At 42.2% G+C, this 26,389-nt stretch overlaps 2 protein-coding genes and 1 long non-coding RNA gene across 3 annotated transcripts; all 3 read right to left on the bottom strand.

The window, feature by feature from the left end:
- Window positions 1-8,785: 8,785 nt before the first annotated feature.
- LOC118769652 (mucin-5AC-like) lies at window positions 8,786-11,831 on the bottom strand (the record flags this gene model as incomplete). Its single annotated transcript, XM_036516870.1, has 4 exons — window positions 8,786-9,806; window positions 10,210-10,361; window positions 10,546-10,610; window positions 10,860-11,831. Coding segments are annotated over 4 exons (1,323 nt in total), but the record flags the coding sequence as incomplete, so codon positions are not given.
- Window positions 11,832-13,062: 1,231 nt separating this feature from the next.
- On the bottom strand, window positions 13,063-14,585 carry LOC118769512 (proteoglycan 4-like; the record flags this gene model as incomplete). The annotated part of the gene is made up of 2 exons (XM_036516641.1): window positions 13,063-13,127; window positions 13,976-14,585. Coding segments are annotated over 2 exons (675 nt in total), but the record flags the coding sequence as incomplete, so codon positions are not given.
- Window positions 14,586-14,871: 286 nt separating this feature from the next.
- LOC118769653 lies at window positions 14,872-17,191 on the bottom strand. Its single transcript, XR_005004505.1, has 3 exons — window positions 17,063-17,191; window positions 15,302-15,378; window positions 14,872-15,199 (listed from the first exon to the last, which is right to left on the bottom strand). It is a non-coding gene; the product is annotated as an uncharacterized LOC118769653 (long non-coding RNA).
- Between the last annotated feature and the right edge of the window lie 9,198 nt (window positions 17,192-26,389).

Raw genomic sequence — 26,389 nt, 5'->3', positions numbered from 1 at the left:
AATCATTCTGTGCTTTAAAAATAAAATGTAAAAAAAAGTGATGTATTAACGACATGGGTTCATGTATTCATAAAGCCGAGCTATACTCAAGATTCCGACATGTACATCGCATGCGCACTCAATCACACTTTATACGTCAGACAATATGGTTCAGTAACGAAAAGGCAATATAAACAACCATGCAGTAATCCAATTCACTACGAAAGGATGTTAAATTGATAAGCTTGTACATATATCTATGTTAGTTCAATACTGTGTTTTCAAACATTTCCAATGCTGAAAGTCATTCAAAGATCAATGATGATAAATGATCATTAAAAAGACTGTTGTGTGTTCCTTCAAATATAAATTTGAAGGGTGTTGTCAAAACGACATTAAGGGGTTAGAGACATTTTTGTAAATGTTGAAGAACAATTCAGGCCTTCCCATTTCTATAAACGCACTTTATATGTCTCGCTAGGACAAAATATTTTAGCATTTAACTAGCGGAATTCAAGCTTGGTCTATTTTACAGCTTTGAAACGTAATTTAGTGCTTAGTAAATAGTAATTTACTGTCTTAACTTAAGAGTCCCCCACTGCCGTTCTATAAGGACCGGTACACCTGCTGGTATAACTGCGCAGGATCGAAAGATTCAGTGCTATTAGTACATAAATTAATCGTGAGCGCCATCTATCCTCACAGCTTAATGTCTCACTAATTTTTCCCGTCACATTTTCTTTGTATATCAATGACAACAAAAGGAACAACACGGCTACCACTGAAAATAAGAATCGCTAGTATACGGTCCATCAAAACTGTATCCTTAAAGAGTCACAAAAATGGCTCAGAGTTAAGATCTGTGAAAATTCCGGAGACTTGGCCACCGTAATCAGTCGAGGTGCCTCCTGACCATGCGTGTTAGCACCGTTAGCTATGTAGCCTACCGTAGCACCGCTAGATGTCACCGTTCTATCAGACAGCGCACTTAAAAAAAAATCCAAGATGTTTATTTTACCCGTGCAACTGACGTATTTATAGCAGAGCCGCCACCATAGGTACGACCAGTATAACCAGCCTCATACCAATTTTCAAGTAGGCATCATGGGCACATCACTTTTAGCTGGAAAGTAATATCAGCAATCCACAAAAATTATGAGGTTTGCAGTAACGTGACAACAATGTGCGTGCGCACATGAGTGAGTGTGAGCGCTGCATGCGGCCTTTCAGGTTTGCGTGGGACAATTTAATGAAAACAGATGAGGAAGTCTAAATTTTAGCGTCTGATGTGATGTGAACGGTCCCTGTATCCATCTATGTCTTTGGTAAGTTACATTTTGTTGTGTGGCAGACGCTCTTATCCTGAGCGACATACGAGACGGGTAGCCTACATATTACATTACTTGTGCATCGTTGACGTCCAGTGGTTGCTCTTAACCAAAGAAACTCCGGAAGTCAAGCACAAAGACCATCCAGCCAAACGACACAAAATATTTACACAAACAATGAAACAATCATCCACACGAATAAGAGCCAGTGCCAAACACAAAAGGCAGAGGCCACTAATTCCCACCTTGCACAACACTCAGGTGTAACAGTATACCGCACAGGAGTGTAACCATTCCTATGCAATACCAACACATACCCAGTGCATTCATGGGTTAATGTTAGTGTAATGGAGTGATAATAAACGGTAAAATACTCCACCGGTGCACTCCTACAGATAAGACACATTTGTCTTTGCCGTTCGCTCGCTTCACAACGAGAGTAATCTGATTGTCTGACACCGTGGTTGTAGTCTCTGTGACTTAACTGTGATATTTTCTTGTGCATATCTGATAATGATACAATGTAAGCTCACTGCCAAGGTTAGCTGGCAGTTAGCAAATAGCATATAGCAAATACTTCCCTTACTAGTAGCTCGCAGGTAGCAGTAGCTAATTAACAATGCTAGCTAGCAATCGAACAGTGTCTATGCAGTGTTTCACCAAAACTGGTGAGATGATTAACGTTAGCTCGCGAGCTAATTTGGCCACTAGCTTCGTGGCAAGCTGTTTACTATTAAATTAGGCTGATCATACACGAGGGGTGTGCGTTATTGCGATTATTTGCTAATACCGCAAATAATTTTTTTTTTAAATTGTCATGAGATGCTTAAATGTCATGTTTGTAGTGTTGATCTGTGATTTGGGCTGTTTCATTTACTGTACCTATGTTTGCCAGCCAAGTTAGCAGCTGGACAGCCATTAAGTGACGTTACAGATGGGGCGTCTAAAACGAGCATCAGTATTGCTCGCATGGTAATTTAAGTTAAATGCAGTTTCCTAAACGCTCGATATTTTGTCCTTTGAGACGACAGGCGAAAGGACACTTAGGGAATAGTTCGGATCGGTCGAGATCAAATGAGTTGAATAATAGCCTACCTAACTACTGTCAGTGTCACAGCAAGATTACAATATTGGTAAACACGAAAGAAACGTACATGTACGGGCATGTCAATGTCATTTCCAAGTGCGCTCCGCTGATCAGAGGCAGAGAATGGAAACTTTTATGATTCCAATAAGCGAGCGACGCGCCTGCCGAGTTCACCTTAATACAGTGCGCAGATGCTGATGTTTGCTCCCGGTGTGTCCACTAGGGGTCACAAGAGAGCAGGGCCTACATATATGTTTCAGACAGATAATGATAAATAAATAAATAAAAAATTAAGGAGAGAGTTAGCTGGATCAACAAGACTAGGGGTTTTGCCTTAAAACAGTAACAATACTGGAGATGCAGTGGATGGTTACTTGTGAAGAGCTTCCCCAGGGAACATACTACGTATGCCTACAGTTTAGTCTGATAAATAGAACATGTGAGGTAATCATCAAGTAAGGGACTTTGAATTAATGGAAGAATTATAAAAGCTAAAGACAAATAGGTCAGCAGGCCCTGGCGGTATATACCCAAGAATAATTCAACAACTAGTTTAATTGTTAACCCACAAATTAGACAAATAGAGCATTCAAGACCAGGCTTGACACAGTCCCAAATAAACTTTCAGCTAAAATTACAAGACTAGCTTTTCTGAAAGGCCTCGTTAAACTTATTATGTTCTTTCATTCTTATGATCAAAAGTGTGGGAAGTACTGTGGTGTAGCATGCTACCCGATTTATTGTATGTTTGTGGTAGACATGCCCTGAACCCCCACACCTTTATGGCCTCTAGCGCATGACACACCTTGAACTATGCAAGTTTATAGGCAATTAGTTGTTCAGCTATGTTTACATGCAAGTAAGGCTTCTGGTGACATTTCTGCTGCTGTGTCATCCTGCCACTCATACCTCCAGTGAACTCTGGGTGGCTCCTCATCTGAGGTTTTTTTTTTTTTTAAGAATCATTCTCCTACTGTAATTAAGATTTTAGTGTTTATATGTGCAGTTCCTAAGGCTCACTTGCTTTTGGTTTTAAAGGAAAAGTAGTCAGGCTAAAGCAGTTCTAACCGGCCAAACACTCATTGCCGTGCTGCAGACAGACACTCAGTATGTGGGTCAGTTTCACCGCAGATTGACTTCAAATTGCAACGCGGCAGGAGACGGCGAGTGGTCGGTTGGTGAAGGTTGACTGGCAGGGCTGTCAGAAATGAGTAACGGGCCAGGGGAGGTGAGGGAGAGGTTGGGGACCGTGATTGACAGGCAGGGGAGATATTTGACGAGATGAGGGGATGAGTCTCTCTCTCTGTGTCACAGCTTGAGGGGAGATGGAGAGTGCAGCCCTGTTCTCAGTGTGGGTGTTCTGGAGTGATGGCTTATTGCTCCCATTATGTCATCATTATCACCATTATTATGTCACGCCTCACCCCACCAAAGGAACAGAGAGGCAAGAAAGAGTCTCTCCATCCAGCTGCCCAGGATCTCTGCTTGATGAGTTTGGATTATATCTATCTATCCGTTTAGGGAAATTTAGGGATCGTTACTGTATTTTATCAGATGTGCTGCTATCAAGTTTATATGTTGGCTGTGTATGTTTGTTATGCAGCCATTTAAAAAGAGTAGCAGGAAGACTGAGAGAGAGAGACAGAAATCGCACATGCAGCGCAAGAGCACTAGTGTTACAGCCGTCCCTTATGGGTATCTACAAATAGAATTAATATTATGTTATGCAGAAATCAGTGTTGCCAAATATGTTATGATAAAATAAGATATATGATACGATATATGATCTTATATACACTATAATATATTTTACTGTACACACATGATGGTAAACGATACTGATAATTACCAGATTGTACCAGTTGTTTGACATTCCTGTGTATCACTAAAGAAGCAAGGGTTAGCGAGAATGAGGAAGAAGTGTACCATTATGACCTGCAGGGAGGAGTAGGGGACAGGGGAAGGGTGGGGTTGGGGGGGAGATGGGGGGGGGGGGTGTTTGGGCTGGGCCATTTATAATTAAACAGCTTAGCTGCGTACAATGCATTTTAATGTCACTGTATCATGCTGTACTCCCCACCAAGGATTCCTCAGGCTTGCCACACATAGGGCTGTTTGTGTGAGGTTAAGCAGCAACAACCAACACGACAGGAAAAACAAGACCTCGGAGTGAGGGAGGAAGAGGGAGGTAGAGGAGGAGGAGAGGGGGTGAGGGAGAGAGAGATAGAAAGAAGGGGGAGAGGAGTGAGGGGGCTGGGTGTGAGAGGGAGATGGGGGGGGGGGGGGGGGGGGGCGGTGAGGTGGAGGCAGAGGGGGATAAACTTTGTCTTAATTCACAGGAAGGTTGTGATAATCCAGAATGTTTAAGAGATTTTTTTTTTTAGGTGAGACAAGCAAAAGGGGACCAGTGATGCATACAGCTTTAGGGAAGGGAATGCTGTCTGTGTTTTACGTAATAATTTTAGCAGTTGGGCATGACAAAATTGGAACTGTAACAACAGCAACATCAGATTATTCTCAAAACATCAAGTACTGATTATGTTATATCTTTTGTATGTTATTTTTTAATATACACAGAAGGTCCAGGTGGGGGGGAAAGTTCTATGTGTGCAGACGGTACCTGCTTTATGATAATCCGATGTGCACCATTAATTCTTTTTCGGCACAAAAGCTTTACAGTAAAGGAGGAGGTGGAGTGATTCTGAGGAAAGGTCAGGGGAGTTTTTGAGTTAGTTGGTATGAGCCTGTGGGATTCTGAGGAAGGCTGTGTCACCGCATTAGCTGCCTGGCACACCCTCTCAGGTGCCAGAACAGACCGTGCTTTGCATCTGGCTGAATTCCATGTGCTCTCATATTTCGTGTGTATATCAATAGTGAAAATTAATATTTTATATGAATAAGAACGGGTAAATATACAAATATTGAAATAATATCAGTCTGATAAATATTTGAATTAATCCCATATTCATCCTGACCTGATGACGTGATGTCCTGTACTTTGCTTTGCACCCTCCTTTTGTACCCTGTAGGTGCAAGTGTATGGTTTCTGTCAGTGATTAGTCAAAGGAATTGCACCGTGTGTTTGTAGTCCTGAAATAGACTCATTGACTGACTGGGGTCATTTGTGGCTACCCTGTTTATATTAGTGCATTTTTCATGTGAGTATGTAGTGACTAAGATCCTATTTGGATGTAACTGTTAGCTTTTTTTTAGGCATAAGTGTGCAAAAGACATTTATGTTGCTTTCTCAGAGAATGAGGGAGGGGTAGCTGAGGGGAGATGGAGACGGTTGGGATCATGAACAGAACAAACTACATGATGATCTGTCCTGCGCTGCTTATTACAAAATAGGAAAGGCCTACATGCCTGTCACAGAGTGCCTGTGGATTAACGGTTAGGCATGTAGTGGCTTTTTGGACTCGCTTTGACATGTCTGCCCATCCTTCTGTTAATCTGTCATTGATATTATCCGTTAAGCTTCCTTATTTTTATGATAGTCAGCCACTGGGTTGCGGGCTGCAGATTTCAGACAGACAGATTTACGAATGATTACAGACGTCAATTAAGTGCCACTTACTCTCAGGAGACTGCACAGATTCTTTCCAGTGGAACTGAGCGGCAGTGAGCTGGCACTTAGATGGAGTGAAGATGAGGAATTATTTAGGCAGTACTCAGATATTGAAGACTGAATATAAGTGAGGAGACCAAAAAGTACTTTGGTTATTCAGTTAGCATAATGCATGAATATCCAGTGTCTCCCTTACTTCTATTTATATTAAACAAAAAAGTGTAATTTATCAAGTTTGATAACAACAAGCGAAAAGTATGGCTTGCGTGTATTTGATATAATTTAGTATTGAATCTATAATTTAGCTTCCTCTCTGTGAGGGAGTGTCTGTACAGGTGCATAATTTCAGGTACTTGCGTCTGCTGCATTTTTTTTGGATTAAGACGAGGAAAAACAATGTAATGAAATGTAATGAAAACAAGGATAAAATTTAAGTAGTTGCTGTGGTTACCAGCAACACAACTTTGATTGTACTGTGTGTGTGTGTTCCTGTGTGCGCAAATTGATCATGTGAGATTTTGACAAGTGCACTTGATTTACCAGTGTGTGGGATTTTTGAAAAAAATGTTTGTTTTCTTTTCACCTTTGCGGAAGGCGTCTTGGTATTTGAGTCATGCCTGTAGAGGTCTGGAAAACCTGTTCAGCGACATCATGTGGATCACCTCAAAGTGCCAAGACCTTGGCAGGGATCCGAGTTATCAGGTGCTTTACACCTTGAGCATGCAAGGTACAACATTTGCGGAGATTCCAACTTGCAAGAGGGTTACGAGGCAACAAAAAGGAATTAAAATAAGGTGTGAATAAAATCTCTTTGATTCTTTCTAAAATGGATCAGGAAAGGTTGTGGGAGTTCACTTAGAAAATCCCCCAATCTGTGGGATATCCCTACACCAGGGCTCAGAATGAACATGACTGGGGCAGCTGAAACTCCAAGTCAACTGATTTGCCACATTCATATTGATGAGGGAAACAGGAGGCAAATAGTCAGGATGTAAATGTATTCTTGCCCCAACGTAGACTGAGGATCTAACAGCCTGTGTTCCCTCCCGACCGCTATGCTTTGCTACCGAACGGTGTCTGATGGCCCTGTTGCATCGTGGCGCAAAATGACTGTCCAGAACTTTCTCTGCCGTTGTTACTCGATGGTGGAATGAACTTCCACACTTCATCCGTTCTGCCGAGACCCTCTCTGTCTTCAAGAAGCAGCTGAAGACACAGCTCTTCCACTGTCACCTGAGCACCTGAAACACTACCCCCTAAAGGAATTTCTCTTTTCTCAAAACTGTTTCCTACTAAACCATAAAAATGTAATCTAATGGTTTAATACACTTGTTATCTCTACCACTCTACCAACTAGCTTGAACCTTGTCTGGCCAACCATTGAAACTTGGACATTCGGTGCTTCTAATATTGTTGACTCCTTCTGTTTTTTTTTTTTTTAATTGTACTCTGCGTCACTTGTAAGTCACTTTGGGTAAAAGAATTTCCCAAATGAATAAATGTAAATGTAATGTAAATCTAACATGATGGTTGAATGAATGTAATGTAATGGTTGGGGAGATTGGATTAACTGGGATCAGTGTTCAGGGCACCCTTTGCCAAATAGTTGTTGGGTCTGTAAGGGTTCAGAGTGTCAGGTTTGTCATGCATTTTCTCTTTAGCCACATATGGTCCAATTTCTACTTTTAGAAAATGGCAAAAAAAGCATTGCTAACCATTGATTGTATTATTTTCGCAAGAAGCAATCAGATTTAAAGCAGGTAGTAAATAACAATAAAATAATGATATTTATTGTCAACTGCTATTTATCCAGCTCCTGACAAAAGAAGTATACTACATGAATGACCAAAGCTGTAGTCTCATTACATATTTGGCATAGGCTTACTGTCTGTGAATGTCTGTCCAGCTCTGGTCTCAGTGAAGTAGTAGGAGTTACTGTTTGGGATGAGGCCTAAGTTTTTGGTATGAAGGTTGAAAGGCATCTCTGAAATCTTGAGGACCAGAAGCTGAAAAGACTGATTGATGGCGTACCTTTATTTATAAACCAGTGTCTGTTTTCCTGTTTGTCTTGGTCATATGTCAACAAGGTAGAACTGAACTGATTGAATAGGCGTGAACACACAAAACATGCTCCGAAACTCTCATTACAGCCTGTTGATCAGTGACAAGAATGGTGCTCCCATCCTTCCAATATATGATCAAACCTTACTCTGCTGCCAGGCTGCTCCGCTCCACTTCTGCCTGTCACCGAGTTATCCCTTCCTGGAATGCTTGCTCATCTCCAAAAAGTCCCTTCGCTACCCTTGCCCCCAGATGGTAGAAGGACATCCCCATAACAGCAGGGTCACTGTCCTTCTTTGGGTGCAGAGCCAAATCCTGTCTACTCAGACCACATCTTGGCTCCCCTGAGTTATGCAGTTGCAAAAGCTCAGTGGTGAATACTTTGTGCTGAAACCAGATCTTAGCAGTACAAGTCTGATAGCTGGAAGCTGGCAGCTGGAATTTATAGTCATGCACCTTCTGACAGTATATTTTCACTGTGTCAATGTTTCCCATAATGACAGTGTTTATACTTGGTACTAATGATTCAGTGTGCATATGGCTACTTGCCAAACCTTAAAACTGAAATCAGTTTCAGTAATTCACTCTCAAAAAGAGTGTCGACCAAATGAATAAATTTTTGTGCATGTGTGTGTGCGTGCATGTGAGTGTGTGTGTCTGTGTGAGTGTGTCTGAGAGAATGTCTGTCAATAAGTGTATGTGTGTGACATGCAAGACACTTTTTTGTGGTTAATTTGGACATTTTACATAACAACATTCATGTGAGTTTTGTCTTGGTTGAATTTTATTTCTAAAGTAAATAAATACATTGTATAACAATAGGAATTTTTTGGTCATATTTGAAGAAAAAAATTAAAAGTGATTATAAATACAAAGAGTTTTGTTGGTTATGTACTTTTCCTCATTATAACAGCCAGCTGTGTATAAATGTGACAATACTTAACTTCTGTTTCAGGAAGGAGTTTGATGTCACTTCCCCTAAGATCAATTTAGCTCACTTTACACTGAGCTGTTCCATACTTCTTTCCAGGAAGTATTTATAAAAATTAGCAAAAAGTAATAAATATGCTTCTTTACCTCTATGGTCAGTTGTATGTACATTCAGTATGGCAATTAAGACAATCCTCATCCATATCCATAACATTATTATGAAAATAATTTAATAATTATGTTATGGAAATTGATGAATCTTAATTGACATATTGAATGTATATACATTCAATATGTATCTGTACAGGAGCTTGACATCAATCATAAGTTTACTGGAATTGATGTACATTTGGAAAGAAGAACAGGAAAAATTAAAGTGCAAAGAATACTCAAGTTTACTGCATTTAAGTGGTTTGAATTTCCAGAGAAATCACTCCTAAGTTCTGTAAGCAGGAAAATAGCCCTGAGTCTCATTCCTGGCCGTGCGATGCTCTGAGCTGATGTGATCCTGCAGAAATCCCCCAGAAATGCAGTTTGTTCTGGTTTCATCTCACTTTGCTGGACTAGTCAGTCAGCTTCGTCACAAAGCACCTCACTGAAATATTAAATCAGTTCTTTGGGTTTTGGCCAGTTGTCATGGCAATGTTTGTCGTTGTCCACATCCGCCCTACTATTGGTTGATGGGGCCTTCAGGAGACGTGTGAGCGATTCATCAACATCTACCACATGTAGCTGAGCAGCAGGGATATCACAACTAGACAGGCAGCAGTGAGGACGCTCGTGTGGCTGCGGACTCCACCGTTGGCTGTAGTCAGAGTTGTTGTGGGGGCTGTAGGGGGGGTTGTCGATACAACTGGAGAGAGAGATACATCATCGTTAGCATTACCACTGAATGTCAGTTTCTTCCATTCCAGAATTTCACTGCTGATTGATGATATTTACGGTGCTGTGTTGCATGCCAGAATACAATTTCAAATGCGTATTTGAAAGAGAAAGGGAGAAATTGAGAGATGGAAAGAGGGAGAGACTGAGAAACAAAGCGTTCAGATTATTTCCCTTTACTACTTTAACACTGTATGCCAGTTTGTTTCAAAAGAGTGAGGGGAACTGTGGTCAGACAATACAGAAGGGGACAAAAACCTTCTGTATTCAAGCAGAGGAGATGGTGACACAATTCTGTACTATATATCTTTTCCAGAATGTGTGTTTTCACCTCTCAGCTACGATGAAAAAAAGACATGCTGTTTATCACCTACCGGTATCATTGGATGAGATGGAGGTGGCATCAATGTTGAGCAGCGGGACCTCTTGCACGTTATTTGATAGTGTGAGGACAATCTCCTGATTGCTGGGCTGTGATGCTGAGGCATTGAAAACCAGCGTTCCTTCTGTAATGATGGACCCATTGCTAAAGAAGAACACACGCACAGATGTGAGTGGAAATGTCCATGCATTCTCGCACACGGACGCGCGCGCACACACACACACACACACACACACACACACACACATACACCCATACACACACACACACACACACACACACACACACACACACACAAACATACACATATGGTTGATGTTATATTCACCTGAATCGTATCACAATCAGAGTGATGAAGGAAAAAGGAAATTGCCTCCTGTAGAGTGGTTCAACCTGAAAACAAACAAATATGATTATTATAAATACCATCTCCAAACCAGAAAAAAGATCAGTAAAACAGGTTGTGACCAACGGAGACACAAGTTTGCACATATCAACAGGCTAACAAGTTTGTAGGAATTATGCATGTGTATCAAGGTTGCATTATTTTAAAAACAAGTTTTTTCAGATAATGAGGCACCTGAAATGCTATTCATTTAATATGCCGTGTAATTACTGACATCAGTCATGGCACATGCTCACCTGTTGTTTGGTTAGCTGTGCTCTTGCCTGAAAGGCTTGGGATTGAGGATTTGCAAGATCAGGGGTGAAGGTTTCCAGGGATCTGAACCTCAGGGCATAAAAAGTCTCAGGGACTGCTGTGGTAGTGGTGGTGGTTGTAGTTGTAGTGGGGGCTGCAGTTGTAGTTGTAGTTGTAGTGGGGGCTGCAGTTGTAGTTGTCGTGGGGGCTGTAGTTGTAGTTGTAGTAGGGGCTGCAGTTGTAGTTGTAGTGGGGGCTGTAGTTGTAGTTGTAGAAGGGGCTGCAGTTGTAGTTGTAGTGGGGGCTGCAGTTGTAGTTGTAGTGGGGGCTGCAGTTGTAGTCGAGGCTGCAGTTACAGTTGTAGTGGGGGCTGCAGTTACAGTTGTAGTGGAGGCTGCGGTTACAGTTGTAGTAGGGGCTGCAGTTGTAGTCGAGGCTGCAGTCTCAGTTGTAGTGGAGGCTGCAGTCTCAGTTGTAGTGGGGGCTGTAGTTGTAGTGGGGGCTGTAGTTACAGTTGTAGTGGAGACTGCGGTTACAGTTGTAGTAGGGGCTGCAGTTGTAGTGGGGGCTGTAGTTACAGTTGTAGTGGAGGCTGCAGTCTCAGTTGTAGTGGGGGCTGCACTTGTAGTCGAGGCTGCAGTCTCAGTTGTAGTGGGGGCTGCAGTTGTAGTTGAGGCTGCAGTTACAGTTGTAGTGGGGGCTGCACTTGTAGTCGAGGCTGCAGTCTCAGTTGTAGTGGGGGCTGCAGTCTCAGTTGTAGTGGGGGCTGCAGTTGTAGTTGAGGCTGCAGTTACAGTTGTAGTGGGGGCTGCAGTCTCAGTTGTAGTGGGGGCTGCAGTCTCAGTTGTAGTGGGGGCTGCAGTTGTAGTCGAGGCTGCAGTCTCAGTTGTAGTGGGGGCTGCAGTTGTAGTTGAGGCTGCAGTCTCAGTTGTAGTGCGGGCTGCAGTTGTAGTTGAGGCTGCAGTCTCAGTTGTAGTGGGGGCTGCAGTTGTAGTTGAGGCTGCAGTTGTAGTTGTAGTGGGAGCTGCAGTTTCAGTTGTAGTGGGGGCTGCAGTTGTAGTCGAGGCTGCAGTCTCAGTTGTAGTGGGGGCTGCACTTGTAGTCGAGGCTGCAGTCTCAGTTGTAGTCGAGGCTGCAGTTTCAGTTGTAGTGGGGGCTGCACTTGTAGTCGAGGCTGCAGTCTCAGTTGTAGTGGGGGCTGCACTTGTAGTCGAGGCTGCAGTCTCAGTTGTAGTGGGGGCTGCAGTTGTAGTGGAGGCTGCAGTCTCAGTTGTAGTGGAGGCTGCACTTGTAGTCGAGGCTGCAGTCTCAGTTGTAGTGGGGGCTGCAGTTGTAGTTGAGGCTGCAGTTGTTGTAGTGGGGGCTGCAGTTTCAGTTGTAGTGGGGGCTGCAGTTGTAGTGGAGGCTGCAGTCTCAGTTGTAGTGGAGGCTGCACTTGTAGTCGAGGCTGCAGTCTCAGTTGTAGTCGAGGCTGCAGTCTCAGTTGTAGTGGAGGCTGCACTTGTAGTCGAGGCTGCAGTCTCAGTTGTAGTCGAGGCTGCAGTCTCAGTTGTAGTCGAGGCTGCAGTCTCAGTTGTAGTGGGGGCTGCACTTGTAGTCGAGGCTGCAGTCTCAGTTGTAGTGGGGGCTGCAGTTGTAGTCGAGGCTGCAGTCTCAGTTGTAGTGGGGGCTGCACTTGTAGTCGAGGCTGCAGTCTCAGTTGTAGTGGGGGCTGCACTTGTAGTCGAGGCTGCAGTTTCAGTTGTAGTGGGGGCTGCAGTTGTAGTGGGGGCTGCAGTTGTAGTTGAGGCTGCAGTCTCAGTTGTAGTGGGGGCTGCACTTGTAGTCGAGGCTGCAGTCTCAGTTGTAGTGGGGGCTGCACTTGTAGTCGAGGCTGCAGTCTCAGTTGTAGTGGGGGCTGCAGTTGTAGTGGGGGCTGCACTTGTAGTCAAGGCTGCAGTCTCAGTTGTAGTGGGGGCTGCAGTTGTAGTCGAGGCTGCAGTCTCAGTTGTAGTGGGGGCTGCAGTTGTAGACGAGGCTGCAGTTACAGTTGTAGTGGGGGCTGCAGTCTCAGTTGTAGTGGGGGCTGCAGTTGTAGTTGAGACTGCAGTTTCAGTTGTAGTGGGGGCTGCAGTTGTAGTTGAGACTGCAGTTTCAGTTGTAGTCGAGGCTGCAGTTACAGTTGTAGTCGAGGCTGCAGTCTCAGTTGTAGTGGGGGCTGCAGTCTCAGTTGTAGTGGGGGCTGCAGTTGTAGTCGAGGCTGCAGTTACAGTTGTAGTGGGGGCTGCAGTCTCAGTTGTAGTGGGGGCTGCAGTTTCAGTTGTAGTCGAGGCTGCAGTCTCAGTTGTAGTGGGGGCTGCACTTGTAGTCAAGGCTGCAGTCTCAGTTGTAGTGGGGGCTGCACTTGTAGTGGAGGCTGCAGTCTCAATTGTAGTGGAGGCTGCAGTTTCAGTTGTAGTGGGGGCTGCAGTCTCAGTTGTAGTGGGGACTGCAGTTTCAGTTGTGGTGGGGGCTGCAGTTGTAGTTGGGGCTGCAGTCTCAGTTGTAGTGGGGGCTGTAGTTACAGTTGTAGTAGGGGCTGCAGTCTCAGTTGTGGTGGGGGCTGCAGTTTCAGTTGTAGTGGGGGCTGCAGTTTCAGTTGTAGTGGGGGCTGGAGTTACAGTTGTAGTGGAGGCTGCAGTCTCAGTTGTAGTGGAGGCTGCAGTCTCAGTTGTAGTTGAGGCTGTAGTTTCAGTTGTAGTGGGGGCTGTAGTTACAGTTGTAGTGGGGGCTGTAGTTACAGTTGTAGTGGGCGCTGCAGTCTCAGTTGTAGTGGGGGCTGCAGTCTCAGTTGTAGTGGGGGCTGTAGTTTCAGTTGTAGTGGGGGCTGGAGTTACAGTTGTAGTGGGGGCTGCAGTTACAGTTGTAGTGGGGGCTGTAGTTTCAGTTGTAGTGGGGGCTGTAGTTTCAGTTGTAGTGGGGGCTGGAGTTACAGTTGTAGTGGGGGCTGGAGTTACAGTTGTAGTGGGGGCTGTAGTTTCAGTTGTAGTGGGGGCTGCAGTTTCAGTTGTAGTGGGGGCTGTAGTTTCAGTTGTAGTGGGGGCTGGAGTTACAGTTGTAGTGGGGGCTGCAGTTACAGTTGTAGTGGGGGCTGTAGTTTCAGTTGTAGTGGGGGCTGGAGTTACAGTTGTAGTGGGGGCTGGAGTTACAGTTGTAGTGGGGGCTGGAGTTTCAGTTGTAGTTGAGGCTGCAGTTGTAGTGGGGGCTGGAGTTACAGTTGTAGTGGGGGCTGGAGTTACAGTTGTAGTGGGGGCTGCAGTTACAGTTGTAGTGGGGGCTGTAGTTTCAGTTGTAGTGGGGGCTGGAGTTACAGTTGTAGTGGGGGCTGGAGTTTCAGTTGTAGTTGAGGCTGCAGTTGTAGTGGGGGCTGGAGTTACAGTTGTAGTGGGGGCTGCAGTTACAGTTGTAGTGGGGGCTGGAGTTACAGTTGTAGTGGGGGCTGTAGTTTCAGTTGTAGTGGGGGCTGGAGTTACAGTTGTAGTGGGGGCTGGAGTTACAGTTGTAGTGGGGGCTGGATTTTCAGTTGTAGTTGAGGCTGCAGTTGTAGTGGGGGCTGGAGTTACAGTTGTAGTGGGGGCTGGAGTTACAGTTGTAGTGGGGGCTGTAGTTTCAGTTGTAGTGGGGGCTGGAGTTACAGTTGTAGTGGGGGCTGCAGTTACAGTTGTAGTGGGGGCTGTAGTTTCAGTTGTAGTGGGGGCTGGAGTTACAGTTGTAGTGGGGGCTGGAGTTACAGTTGTAGTGGGGGCTGGAGTTACAGTTGTAGTGGGGGCTGGATTTTCAGTTGTAGTTGAGGCTGCAGTTGTAGTGGGGGCTGGAGTTACAGTTGTAGTGGGGGCTGGAGTTACAGTTGTAGTGGGGGCTGTAGTTTCAGTTGTAGTGGGGGCTGGAGTTACAGTTGTAGTGGGGGCTGCAGTTACAGTTGTAGTGGGGGCTGTAGTTTCAGTTGTAGTGGGGGCTGGAGTTACAGTTGTAGTGGGGGCTGGAGTTACAGTTGTAGTGGGGGCTGTAGTTTCAGTTGTAGTGGGGGCTGGAGTTACAGTTGTAGTGGGGGCTGGAGTTTCAGTTGTAGTTGAGGCTGCAGTTGTAGTGGGGGCTGCAGTTACAGTTGTAGTGGGGGCTGCAGTCTCAGTTGTAATAGAAGTTTCAATGTTAATTGTGGTGGGGACCACAGTTGTAGTCATGGCTGCACTCGGAGTTGTAGCTGAAGCTGCAGTTGTGGTTGTTGTCGGGGCTTCTGTACCACTTGTTGTGGCAGTTTCAGTTGTAGAAGAGATTGCAGATACAGTTGTTGTAGGTGCACTTGTACTTTCAGTGATACTCAGTACTATAGGAATAATGAAAACAACAATGGCCAAATAAGTATGTTTAAATCATTTTTAATACCTTTCATTTCACCATTTTTAAATGTATGTAAAAATGAACTTACCAATAAAAATCAGAAATTCAGCCAAGATTTTTTTCTTCTCCATCTTGAATGGATTTATGAAAATTGATACAGATAGCCTAGAAAAAAATAGAATGTAATAGTCAATTCAAGAGGACATCAGTGTGATTTACGCATTGATGATGTCCAGGAGAGAGAACAAGAAAGACACACAGTTAACAGTCTGCAAACAGTTTTGCCTGAAAATGTGGTGGTGACGTCACCACTTACAGTAAAATGCATTTAATATTATATCATGAAGAACAGTACTTTTTTTAAAAGAAGCAATATATGGTATATTTGTTTGTAACTGATGCTTAAAATGTTACATCTGAAGAAAAAAAACAAAGAGATAAGAAAGATAAATGATGAAACTGTCACTTGAGTGAACAGATCTTTCATCCCATTTCTCATTGTTGAATGTATGTAACACTGCGACAGGACTGGTCTTTAACATTTCAGCCATCTCTGCTTCCACCGAGTCTCAGGTTGCATTCCACACATCAATAGCACTGACAAATGCATGCATATATGTACATATATATATATATAAAGCAGTGTAAAAATTCCCATATTTTCTGCTCACAGAAATTCCTCATCCTAAATTCATTTCTGATTTGTGTAATCCAGTTTACTAATTCATTATAATCTAACCCAAACCCTAACCTCCACTCCAACCCAAACCCGAGGCAAGTATGCTTTAGCTGGGATTTAAGAGATGAGGTGTCTTCATCCTCTTGTTCCAACTCGTTCATTTGATACTAGTCTTGTTGCCTTTCTGTGTGCATTTTCTAGAGCTTCTATGTCCCTCTAGTGTAGCTGATTATAGGCACATACAAACACCAACACAGTAAAACCAGGCTTCAGGATCGAGGCTGACATTAATGAACCTATCCACGAGGTTATATAATCATGTTTCAATTTAATGTGTACGTATCTGAGGTTGAGGGTAGTACTGTGCAGAACTCAGTACAGTGAAGACATAAATAGCTGAGCCGAAATTATTTCATGCATTTGTTAAAATCAGTTACAGCCACAACTACTTTCTGAGCCTGACACATGAGCCTGGCTCATCATATACAGATTGTTTTAGCCGATCTGCAATGATTTGCATCAAAGTCAACAGGCTGGATATGAATTAGATGCTAATTGTCTACTTAATACTGTCCGGTTATTATACATGTGGTATTCATGGATTGTTTTTTTTTATATATATATTTCATGCTAAACAATGCGATAAAAAAACACAAACTATTGTTGCACCTTATGCGACAAAGTTCCACAAGTGTATACATTCACAGGAAACCATTGAACATATTCAACAGCCATGACCAGCAATACGGCAAAGACCCAGACCACACCTCATAATAGGTGCAACAGAGGCAGTTTGGCCAGATACAGATCAGCGTTACTGGGGAGAAGCTCCTCAGTGGTCCATCCCTCCACCAGTACAGCAGAGGCTCCTACAATAAACCCCTCGCTCATCTGACTGTTGAGAGCATAGCTTCACTTTTAATCCTTAAATTCAAGTTTAACTCTCTGTGCGGAGCTACACTACACCCCCCTGTTTTTAACATGGAGCTTTAGTTGGTCCACATGTCAGTGGAAGAAGAAAAACATCTCAGACAATAGAAGAAAGAAAAAAATGGAGCAAAAGGAATTGTTGCAGCAAAATTTAAGCATTGCATTTAACCTGACATTTAAAATTTAAAACAAACAATTATACAATTATTATTCATAAATATCGTTTGTCATTAAACCTACCTTGCTCTTGAGATAAATCAATCACTATTTTTTCACTTGTATAAATCTTCTGTGGTTGTCCAGGTGTAATCTTTTGGACTGAAGTTATGGTTAGGTTGGTGAGTGGGTGAGTTCTTAAGTGTCCTAATATTCCACCCCTAGACATGTAATCCTTCCTTCAGTGCTACTACATTTATAACAGTGGAGATGACGTCAAAAGGTTGACAAAAAACATTTCAACATACATGAACAGACAGAATATTTTTGGACGTCCTTCTTGCTGTTTTCCTCACCACACCCTTGCTACAGGAATGTCTTTGTTCTCTGCTTGCATAGGTGTGTTTTTCCCTGATGCTGTCTTATCACATAGATTGTGAAATATCAAGATAGTAATTGAATGAAAGGCCAGCTACACCTGCCTGTCCCTCAGTTTGAGACAGCCTCCCTGCAATTTATTTAAGAATACATTGTTACATTTTTGTAATGATACCTGTGTTATGTTGAGCCACAGACATTCTTCCCCCTTGACCAATTAAGTCCAGTTCTCCAGTCCTGTGATTGGGACACTGTGCTGCAGGAGGACCTTTCTGTCTGATCACGTGTTTTGTTTTTGACTTACCATCTTCAGCAAAGGTCTGGGGGCACATTTTTTGAAAAAGTAGGGGTGTTAACCCTGCCCCTGGTCTCCTGGTCTTATTTCCCGAAACTGGCTCTTCTGATCATCCCCGTTGCAGTTGGATCAGCTGCACAGTCCCACACGTTTCCACCTTTCTTCCTCATCTCTTCACTGTGAAAGAGAGCTGAGGTCTCACTTCACCGTCCTGTTAATATAAAAATAACTCTACAAATGGTCATTTTGGAGTTAATCCCACCAAAATAAAACAGCCAAAACAAGAGGAAAAACAACTGAATTTCCAAATGAGGAGGTAAGGGGAGAATTTTCAAATCATCCTCACACAGTTAATCAAATCAAAGCAAACCTGTTCCATTCAGGACTGTAAAAATCCCACTAATCCCTTCTTTTCCACTTCAGCTGCTCCCTGCACCACATCCACCCCCTTTCCCCCCTGTTTATGGTGTCAAAAACGTGGGTCAGCAAACTAGACGATCCCTTCATCAATACTCAGATTACCCTTTGCCATTATGAAGAATGAAAATGTTGTTGAGATCTACCAGCACATTTCAAATGTATCAGTAAATGATCTTTACAAAGATTAATGCTGGAATTCCAATTTTTATTTCATACAGTGCTCTTCATAAAAGTATTGTCAAAAATGTCATCGGATCAGCCATCTCTTAAAGAAGGAAGGAAGTACCATAATTAAGTCTTTCAGAGTTGATTTATTTTTGTGCCCTTGCATTAGTCTGAGATCAGAGTGTCCGTCTGACGCGCTTTGAGTGACTAAAATAGATGCAGACATGTTGGATGTTCTACACGCAAAGCATGCGCTCTCCCAGTGTCCTCTACGTCAGGGGATGCTGCACGACATCGGTCTGCAACCGTGACAAATGCAACAGGAATCCAAACAAATTACAGGACACATTCCACAAAGAAGCCCTTTCATACAGCTGCAGTTCATAGATTTTTCTAAGAGGGTGAACCTGTAATTATTTTACCATAAAATCACCCAAAAATTATTACCAACCACCTGTGTTATCTTCTCTTTTCATTCCGTTCTTACTAAGACAAACGCAATTGATGAAGTCCTAAACAACATGTGTCAACTGCACTGAGGGCAATATAGTTTTGCTCACAGCTGTTCTCTGTGATAACGTGTCCGTATGCTAGATGACATATTTGATGTTAATATTATAAAACATCTCATACAACACAGCATTTTGGAGCAGGTGTTGTGTTTGTATTGTATCATACTGTTTTAGGTATTAATGTTGCATGGGGGCGTGGTGCATGAATGCTTTGTGACCGTGTGTAAGATAGACAAGTGCTCATTGCACACAGCCTCCTCTGCCAAAAAAGTTACCGCTTTAGCAGCATTTGGGGTGACCCGGATAAGCTGGGGGAATTCCTACGTTTGGGTGGTGGAGGATATCGATGCCCCTTTATTCCCGAAAGCAGTCACGTTTCATCAGCCTGGAGGTGCCTCAGTTCAGCACCATGTTCTGGAAGTTTGGCTGTGTGGATTCTTTAAGTTCTTGCAATAGCGTGAAGGGAGGCACAAATTATTTTTCTACTTCCTTGTGAACTATCCTCTCATTCTTTGTATAAAACCAACGCGTAGATGTATTTCTAATGTAGAAATGCAAATTCAAAATAGTATTTTGCTTGTGTTATTTTCCTCATCATAACAGAGAGCTGTGTTTTTTAAATGCTTTTTCTACTCCGTGCAACCCTGTTTTTGTGACTTAGCAATTGTGCTTTGGGTTTGTCTCAATGCAAATGCGCTGAAACACCGTTGGGAAACGTTTTCTCAGCTCTCAGATACACCCGCGCACAGCCGATGGCACAACAGTGAAGTTGGTATTCATTGGAGCGTATGAACTGTGCCACCCATGTCATCCTAGCGACATGCAGGCGCCTGCCAAATCCTACGGTGCCTGACAGCACTGAGACAAATTTTACTACATTTTTTACAGATTTTACTACATTTCACTGGTAGTGCCAATGATTCAGTGTGCATATGTTTACTTCTATAAATATATTGAATGCAGTTGTAAGTCCCTATGAGTAAGACCATCTGTCAAATGAATACATTGTCATATGCATGGATGCGTTTGTGTGGGTACGATTGTGTGTGGGCATGCATGTACGGACCCGTGTGTATGTAAGAGCACGTGCGTGCAGGGGTCTGTGTGCGTGTGTGTGAGGGCAATCATATGTGTGGTGTGTGCCAGTTTTCTATTTCTCATGAAAGCAGTCACATGTCTGTGTCATCTGAACTTACAGCTGTGTCACAGCTGTGCTTGTACTTTTAGCAGTACTCAATACTGGAAACATAGTAATCAGATAGTAATCAAAGTAATCAAATCTCAATAATTAAAAGATTTGAGAGTTCTATCTCTAATAAGGTCAGATACCTTAATGTTTAATTTTTTAAAATATTTTCATTTTCCAGATTTTTAAAATTTTTATATATGTACAGACGAACTCACCAATAAAAAATTATACACTCAATGAAAGACCTTCAAGTTTTTTCACTTCCCATATTGAATGGGTAACAATTAGTGACCCCTCTGTTCTGACCATTGGACAGGTCATTCCTCCACCTGGGGGCAAAGTCCAAGAGAGGATGTGAGTGAGACGAACCAAGCCTCCAGGAAGGCACTAAGAGGTCACCTAAAGTATCAGAGCAGAGTGGTTTGGCATTAGTGTAAGGTGTGGAAATAGATTGTAAGTATAGGTTTTTTGTTACTTTTTTGTTACTGCACTGTAGGCTAGACCCAGAGTTTTCTAGCAAACTCTTGGTTCCAGCTTAGTGAGCCGTGACAAACACGACACCCATATACTTGTGATTTATTATGATGGCATACACTCCTGCCAACCCACTCCCTGCATTCTTACCAGACCGATCTGCAGAACAAACCAAACCAATCCAAAACAAACAAACAGAAATCACTGCTGGCACATGGGGTACAGCAGAAACTTTGTCTTAAAAATTTGATTGTTTGCTAAATGAATAAATGTAAAATGTAAATATATATAAAAAATTCAAGAGTCAATTTACAACCACATTTCTGAAACCAAAATTCACCTAAATCTAGAAATGCAGACAATTCCAGAGTTTATTTCATTTAAAAATCAAAGACCCTGACATATATGGAGGGAGATGTAGGAGCTATTTATACAATTTCTAAAAATGTTGTTTGATGCTGAACGTTTATTAAAAGTATTGACAAATAATAGTGAATAAAAAGTCTGTCTCTGAAAGAGAGGAGAATTTGCCCGTATCTTTTTACTCTTGATCGTAAGATTATGTAAAGCTGTCAGACTTGGTCTATCTTTAAGCCATAGCATTATTCTCTGAATGGATTATCCATTTGACGTGTTTTGAGTGACTAAAATAGAAAGCATGGCCCATGTGACATGCCGCATATTTTACGCGCAAAGCTTGCGCTCTCTGTGTGATCTACGTCACTGCATGCATCGCATGAAGTCCTGCAGCCGTGACAGAAACGACAACAATATCGTCACACCGCCAACAGGGAGCATTCCACAAAGCGACCTTTGATGTCACACATTTTTAGACAGAACTGCGGGTTTCATGAAGCTTTAGCGGGAATGGCGGTGTAGCATAGTGGTAACTGAAAGGTTGTAATGAATGAAATGAAACAGATGCGGGATGAGTGGTAGAGATGCACAAAATGGGGGCTTATTCATGGCACACTGCCTTCTCTGTTTTAAATCAGGTGGTGCTTGATGAATGTTTGATGAGACACGTTTTAGTTGAGTAAATTCTTCCTTTCGAGCGGTTGAAGATATTGTGGCCATTCTTTTTCTCAGGTCACATTTGGTCAGCTGTAAGACAGCTCAGTTAAACACCATGTGTGAAGTCTGGCGGTTTTGGCGTGTGAATTCCGCAAGCTCTTTCGACATCCTGATGAGTGACACACCGTTTTTTTCTTACTTCCCTATTTGATTTCCAAGACAACACCCTTTCATCGGTGATAAATATCTAACCATAGACACAATAAATCCAGTCATCAGAGACTTGCTGCTATTGCGTGGGAACCTGTGTTTTCTTTCCGTGTGGTTTTATGACTGTGGGCAATACAAGCTTCGTATCGCAGTTTGTCAAGTTTCTTCTCATCAATTCTCACCTAAATCCGCTGTTCACGATTCAAAGCATTCCCATAAATCAGCATTCAGAAGAAACGCTCGATGTGGAGATGGCCGCACACCCCAGTTTCGCCTTTTGAGGGTGTGGCGCCTTGCGGTAAGAGAGCTGTTTCAGGCGTCAAAGAGATGATGTGCAGGAGGGTAAAATCGGGGGGGGGGGGGGGGAATAAAAAAAAAGAGGAGTGGTGAGCAGAGGTGCCAAAAAACCGGGGGGTGGGGTGTGGCTGCGGTGATGCGCAACCCAATGCACTTATTTATACAACCCAAACAGGGACATGGCAAACGAAGACAAAAACAAAACGAGTGCCAAGAAAAAAAAAACAACTTCAAAGAGAACATGGAGCAGAAAAATATATAAAAAAAACTAGGGCCTGGTTATGAAAAATATGTTAGGCTCTTTCTGTCTGGCATCCCTCGCTGTCTTTGGTGCCACACCTTGTTTGTACCAGCCTGTTTGGTTAGGAAATGCAGTAGCTCTGCTGACTGTGGGTTTGGGGCAGGTGCTGTGGACAGCATCCCACTGGACCTCCTCTGTCCCTGGTCCTGGAGTGCTCTGTGCTCCTGAGAGCCCCCAGGCTGCTGTGCAGTGTACACTAGCACACTGTGTAGCATGCCTAGCAATTATGCTTGGCTGTCGGGTGCATTCACACCTAATAGTACAGACAGGGTGTATGATAGATTCACCAAAAAAAACATACTTTCAGTCCACAGCTGGAGTCTTGAAGTTAATAACAATTTTTTAGCTAAAACAACAAATGGCTATCATCATCATAAAGTGGATTATAGTGGAGGGGGAGGTGTCTACATGGTAGGAAACTTAATAGTGCATAAACAAAGAAGAAAAATAGCTGAACAGTACAGTTATCAGATTAATGGGTCTATACAGTAACTTTAATGTGTACAGGCTACTGGCCATAGCCTGTATGTAGAATAGATAACCCATAGTATCCAAACGATGAAGGCAACTTAAATGCCAGCGATGTGTATAAATGCGTGAATGTTCAATGATACGACCCTTGTACATAAAAGAATGGTAATTATGTCCTTTGCTACTGAACTAAAGGGGTTGATCTTTCACCTAAAAGAAATGTCACCAACCTTCCTTCAGGTATGTGTTACAGGATAGCTGGTTTGCCTTGTGTGAGGGAAAACTGACAAGAGACATGCGACTAATCAGATGTCCTCAATATGAATCGTCAGCTTCACTTGTCACCGGCAATGATATATAACCCTTCCAATAGGGCTCGTGTAGCGTAGAGATCATGCCTATCAGAGACAACATTGCTGGTGAGAGTTTGTATGAGCACATTCCCATTCTGTTACAGCTGCCCTCATTTAAGCCATGTGGTTACGTTAATGTGTTTTTCATATACTTTACTCTCGAGTATATACTTGGCGGCAATCTCTTCTGTTTTTGCTGACCATCTACGCTCCCGTGACGTTTGGACAAGTTTCTGTTTCAGACATTGATTTCAGTTAATGTATGAAGCACGTTGTGGATATATACTTTTGGATGTAGGAGCGTTTTCAAAACACGTGGAAAAGGTTAATAAGAAAATGTCACACACACGTTGTGTCACGAGTAACAAAGAACGTTCCCTTAAGGTTGTCGTTTGTTGAGTGCAAGCCTGGAATCAATCGGTGGTGTTCCCTAAACGTTGGTTTTATTTTGTAATTCAGAAACATTTAAAATGCTTCTGCCTGGAAAAAAAGTTTGGGTAGCTCCCAGCACGCAGTTACCTGCCAAATACATTCAACGTCTTACTGCTAACAAAGTAAAACGCTTCAAAAAAGACGGTGTAAGCTGCATTTAAAACAGGATCATGGGAACCAAACAAACGTCACTTTGGTTTAAGCAAAATAACATTACCACAAAGTGTTAAATGAAAAGTTTGTAGCAACACGATTAACTAGTCAACAGAAACAGGAACTACCAGTGAGACGAACCTGTGCGAACGCAAAACTACGATGGTAGCGCTGAGGCGCTATCCTGTTTACACTTCTTTGATGGCCGTTAGTTTATTTCCACATGGGAAGGTGTGGAAATTGTAGCTACTAATAATGTTAGTATCTGGTTGTTAATTTTTAGATAATTGGACAAATTCTCATTGTGCGAAAGGTGGTCAGTGCTCACTTCAGAACAGGCTTGAAAGTTACAGAGTATGTACAAAATAATTAATAACATTTTGCAAAATTAATAGCAGACAATAAACAGGCTGGATTCATACATATAAAATCAAAAACCACAAATGTAATGTGTAAATGTAATGTAATTCACTCAAAATCTGACTAAAATGGTAATAACAATTCATATATAATCCTTATGTATAGTGTAATGTTCTTTGTTATGCCTTAATTTCTGTTTTGGTTGTCTTAATTCTGTTACGAGAGCAACAAAAACATTTCCTTTTGATAAGCTGTGACAATGATTATTTACAGATTTTATCTGTTGTTTGTGTTAGCACCAAATATTTACAGTTTTATATGTAATTGTAAAGTTTTGCATTAGATCATCTGCAGACCACCCTGTCTTACATGTCTGTAAAACATGCTTGCTTATAATCCTGTTGCTCATTTGATTTTTCATAAATGCTAGTCATCATAATAGCTAGTCCATGCATTTTAATGTTGTATCTCATAACTGGAATAGTTATGACAGTAACAGTACTCTGAAAATTCCTTTAAAAATGACACACTAAGAAAAATTCAGCTCAAGGATGGATTATTCTCTATTAGTGATTTCATTAAAACAGTTGAAGACTTCCTTCATCTTTGTGAGAAAACCTCATCAAAATGTGATGTTGTCTGGACTCAAGAAACAGCTTCAAGCAAATGATATGTAAATATTGCATTGATTTATTTATATATTAAGAAACATCTTTAGCAATATATTACTTTCATATATATTATTTATAGGCATTTAGTAAATTACAGTACATCCTAAAAAACAATCACTGTTTTGGCACAGCCATTCTTATTTGTCTGGAATAATGAATACACAGATTAAAGGATTTAAGGTTTGTGTTTTGTACACTGTACCGTAGTTAATTTTAATAACAATCATTTCTATAAACATATGTAGTTCATTTTAATGACAAACATTTCTATAAATATGATAGAGGTATAAGTTTAAAAGAACAGATATTATTATGGGTTATACTTGAAGCTAAAGATTGAAAATTATAGATATTCTAAAATAAACCACACAGCTGAACATGTCTCTTTACATCCAGTCATTCACCGTTATAAATGAGGTAGGTAGTTACAGTGACAGAAAACTAGTACAGTAAAATCAACCAAACATTATAAATGAAACGTTCTATGATCTATTTTGTCATTGGCTGTCAGAAGCGTGAAGGTTAGAGTTTCTGGTTAAGACCACGGCAGCTTTAGCTCTGTGAACAGGAGGAGCAGTGTAAGAGGAAGGAGCAAAGTCAGGGCTAGCTGGGGTCTGCTTGTTGCCACGGCACTGCCGTGTGCCGTCGTGGCAGCTTGGGTGGTTGTTGTGGTGGTTGTTGTGGTTGTGGAGGTCGAGGAGGCTGTGGTGTTTGGGGAGGCTGTGGTGACCACTGCCGGCTCTGTAAAAAGGACATTTCAATAGTAAGCATCGATTGGAAAATAATTAGAGTTCGATGAAACAAAGTGAGCATCTGAGGAAATAATCCATGTACCAGCAATAAGACACCATATCTCATACACTACATTACATTTATCAGGTGCTCTTATCCAGAGCGACTTTTGTCGGATAAAATTTTTACACGCTATCCATTTATACAACTGGATATTAACTGAGGAAATTCTGGTCCAAGTAACTTGCCCAATAACAGTGCCCAACCTTTTGGTTACGAGGCCTGCTCCTTACCACTATGCTATACTGCGGCCTTCTACCTAAGATATGTGACCAATGTGGCATACAGAGGTTTTTACTTATACTTAAGTAGATTTCTACAGTGACGTGGCAGGGATTGCATCCTCGCTGTCTAGGGTCAGCGCGGACTTTCAACCATAAAAAAAAAAGAAGGAAAAATATGATCATTGCTACCTACAGTGACACTATTTCTCCTTAAAGAAACCTTTTTTTTTTAAAAAAAAATACCAGGGAGCTAATGCTTAGGTTGTTGTAAATTTCCTTAAAGCTGTTGCCAGTGGATTTAAAGTTCTTTTTAAAAATGTTTAAAACCCTCATGGATGAGGGGCAGAGCTGTGAATATAATGGACAGATAGAGCTCGGGAGCAGAGACTGCAGTGAACTTTGAGTGAAGCAGAACACTTACCTGCACTAATGCTGGTTGTGATGATGTTCAGAAAGACATGTGATTGATTAAGGGCCTCCTTAAGTGATTCCTCTGCACTGGTGATGTTGGGAACAACAGTCTCGTTCTTGAAGATCAAGTTCGAGTTCACTGCGACAGATCCCTTGCTGTTGAGAGACATGGGAGAGAGGAATTTGGTGCGTTTATCCGATGAAATATTTTCTTACATTTGTTTACATCCAAATGTTGGTGCCTTTTTGGTTTGAACTTGACATTGTCTGAAAATTCTGAACAGCAGTT

Source organism: Megalops cyprinoides, chromosome 22 (assembly GCF_013368585.1).
Source record: "Megalops cyprinoides isolate fMegCyp1 chromosome 22, fMegCyp1.pri, whole genome shotgun sequence".
NCBI lineage: Eukaryota > Metazoa > Chordata > Actinopteri > Elopiformes > Megalopidae > Megalops > Megalops cyprinoides.
This window is presented reverse-complemented; position numbering and strand designations above follow the sequence as displayed.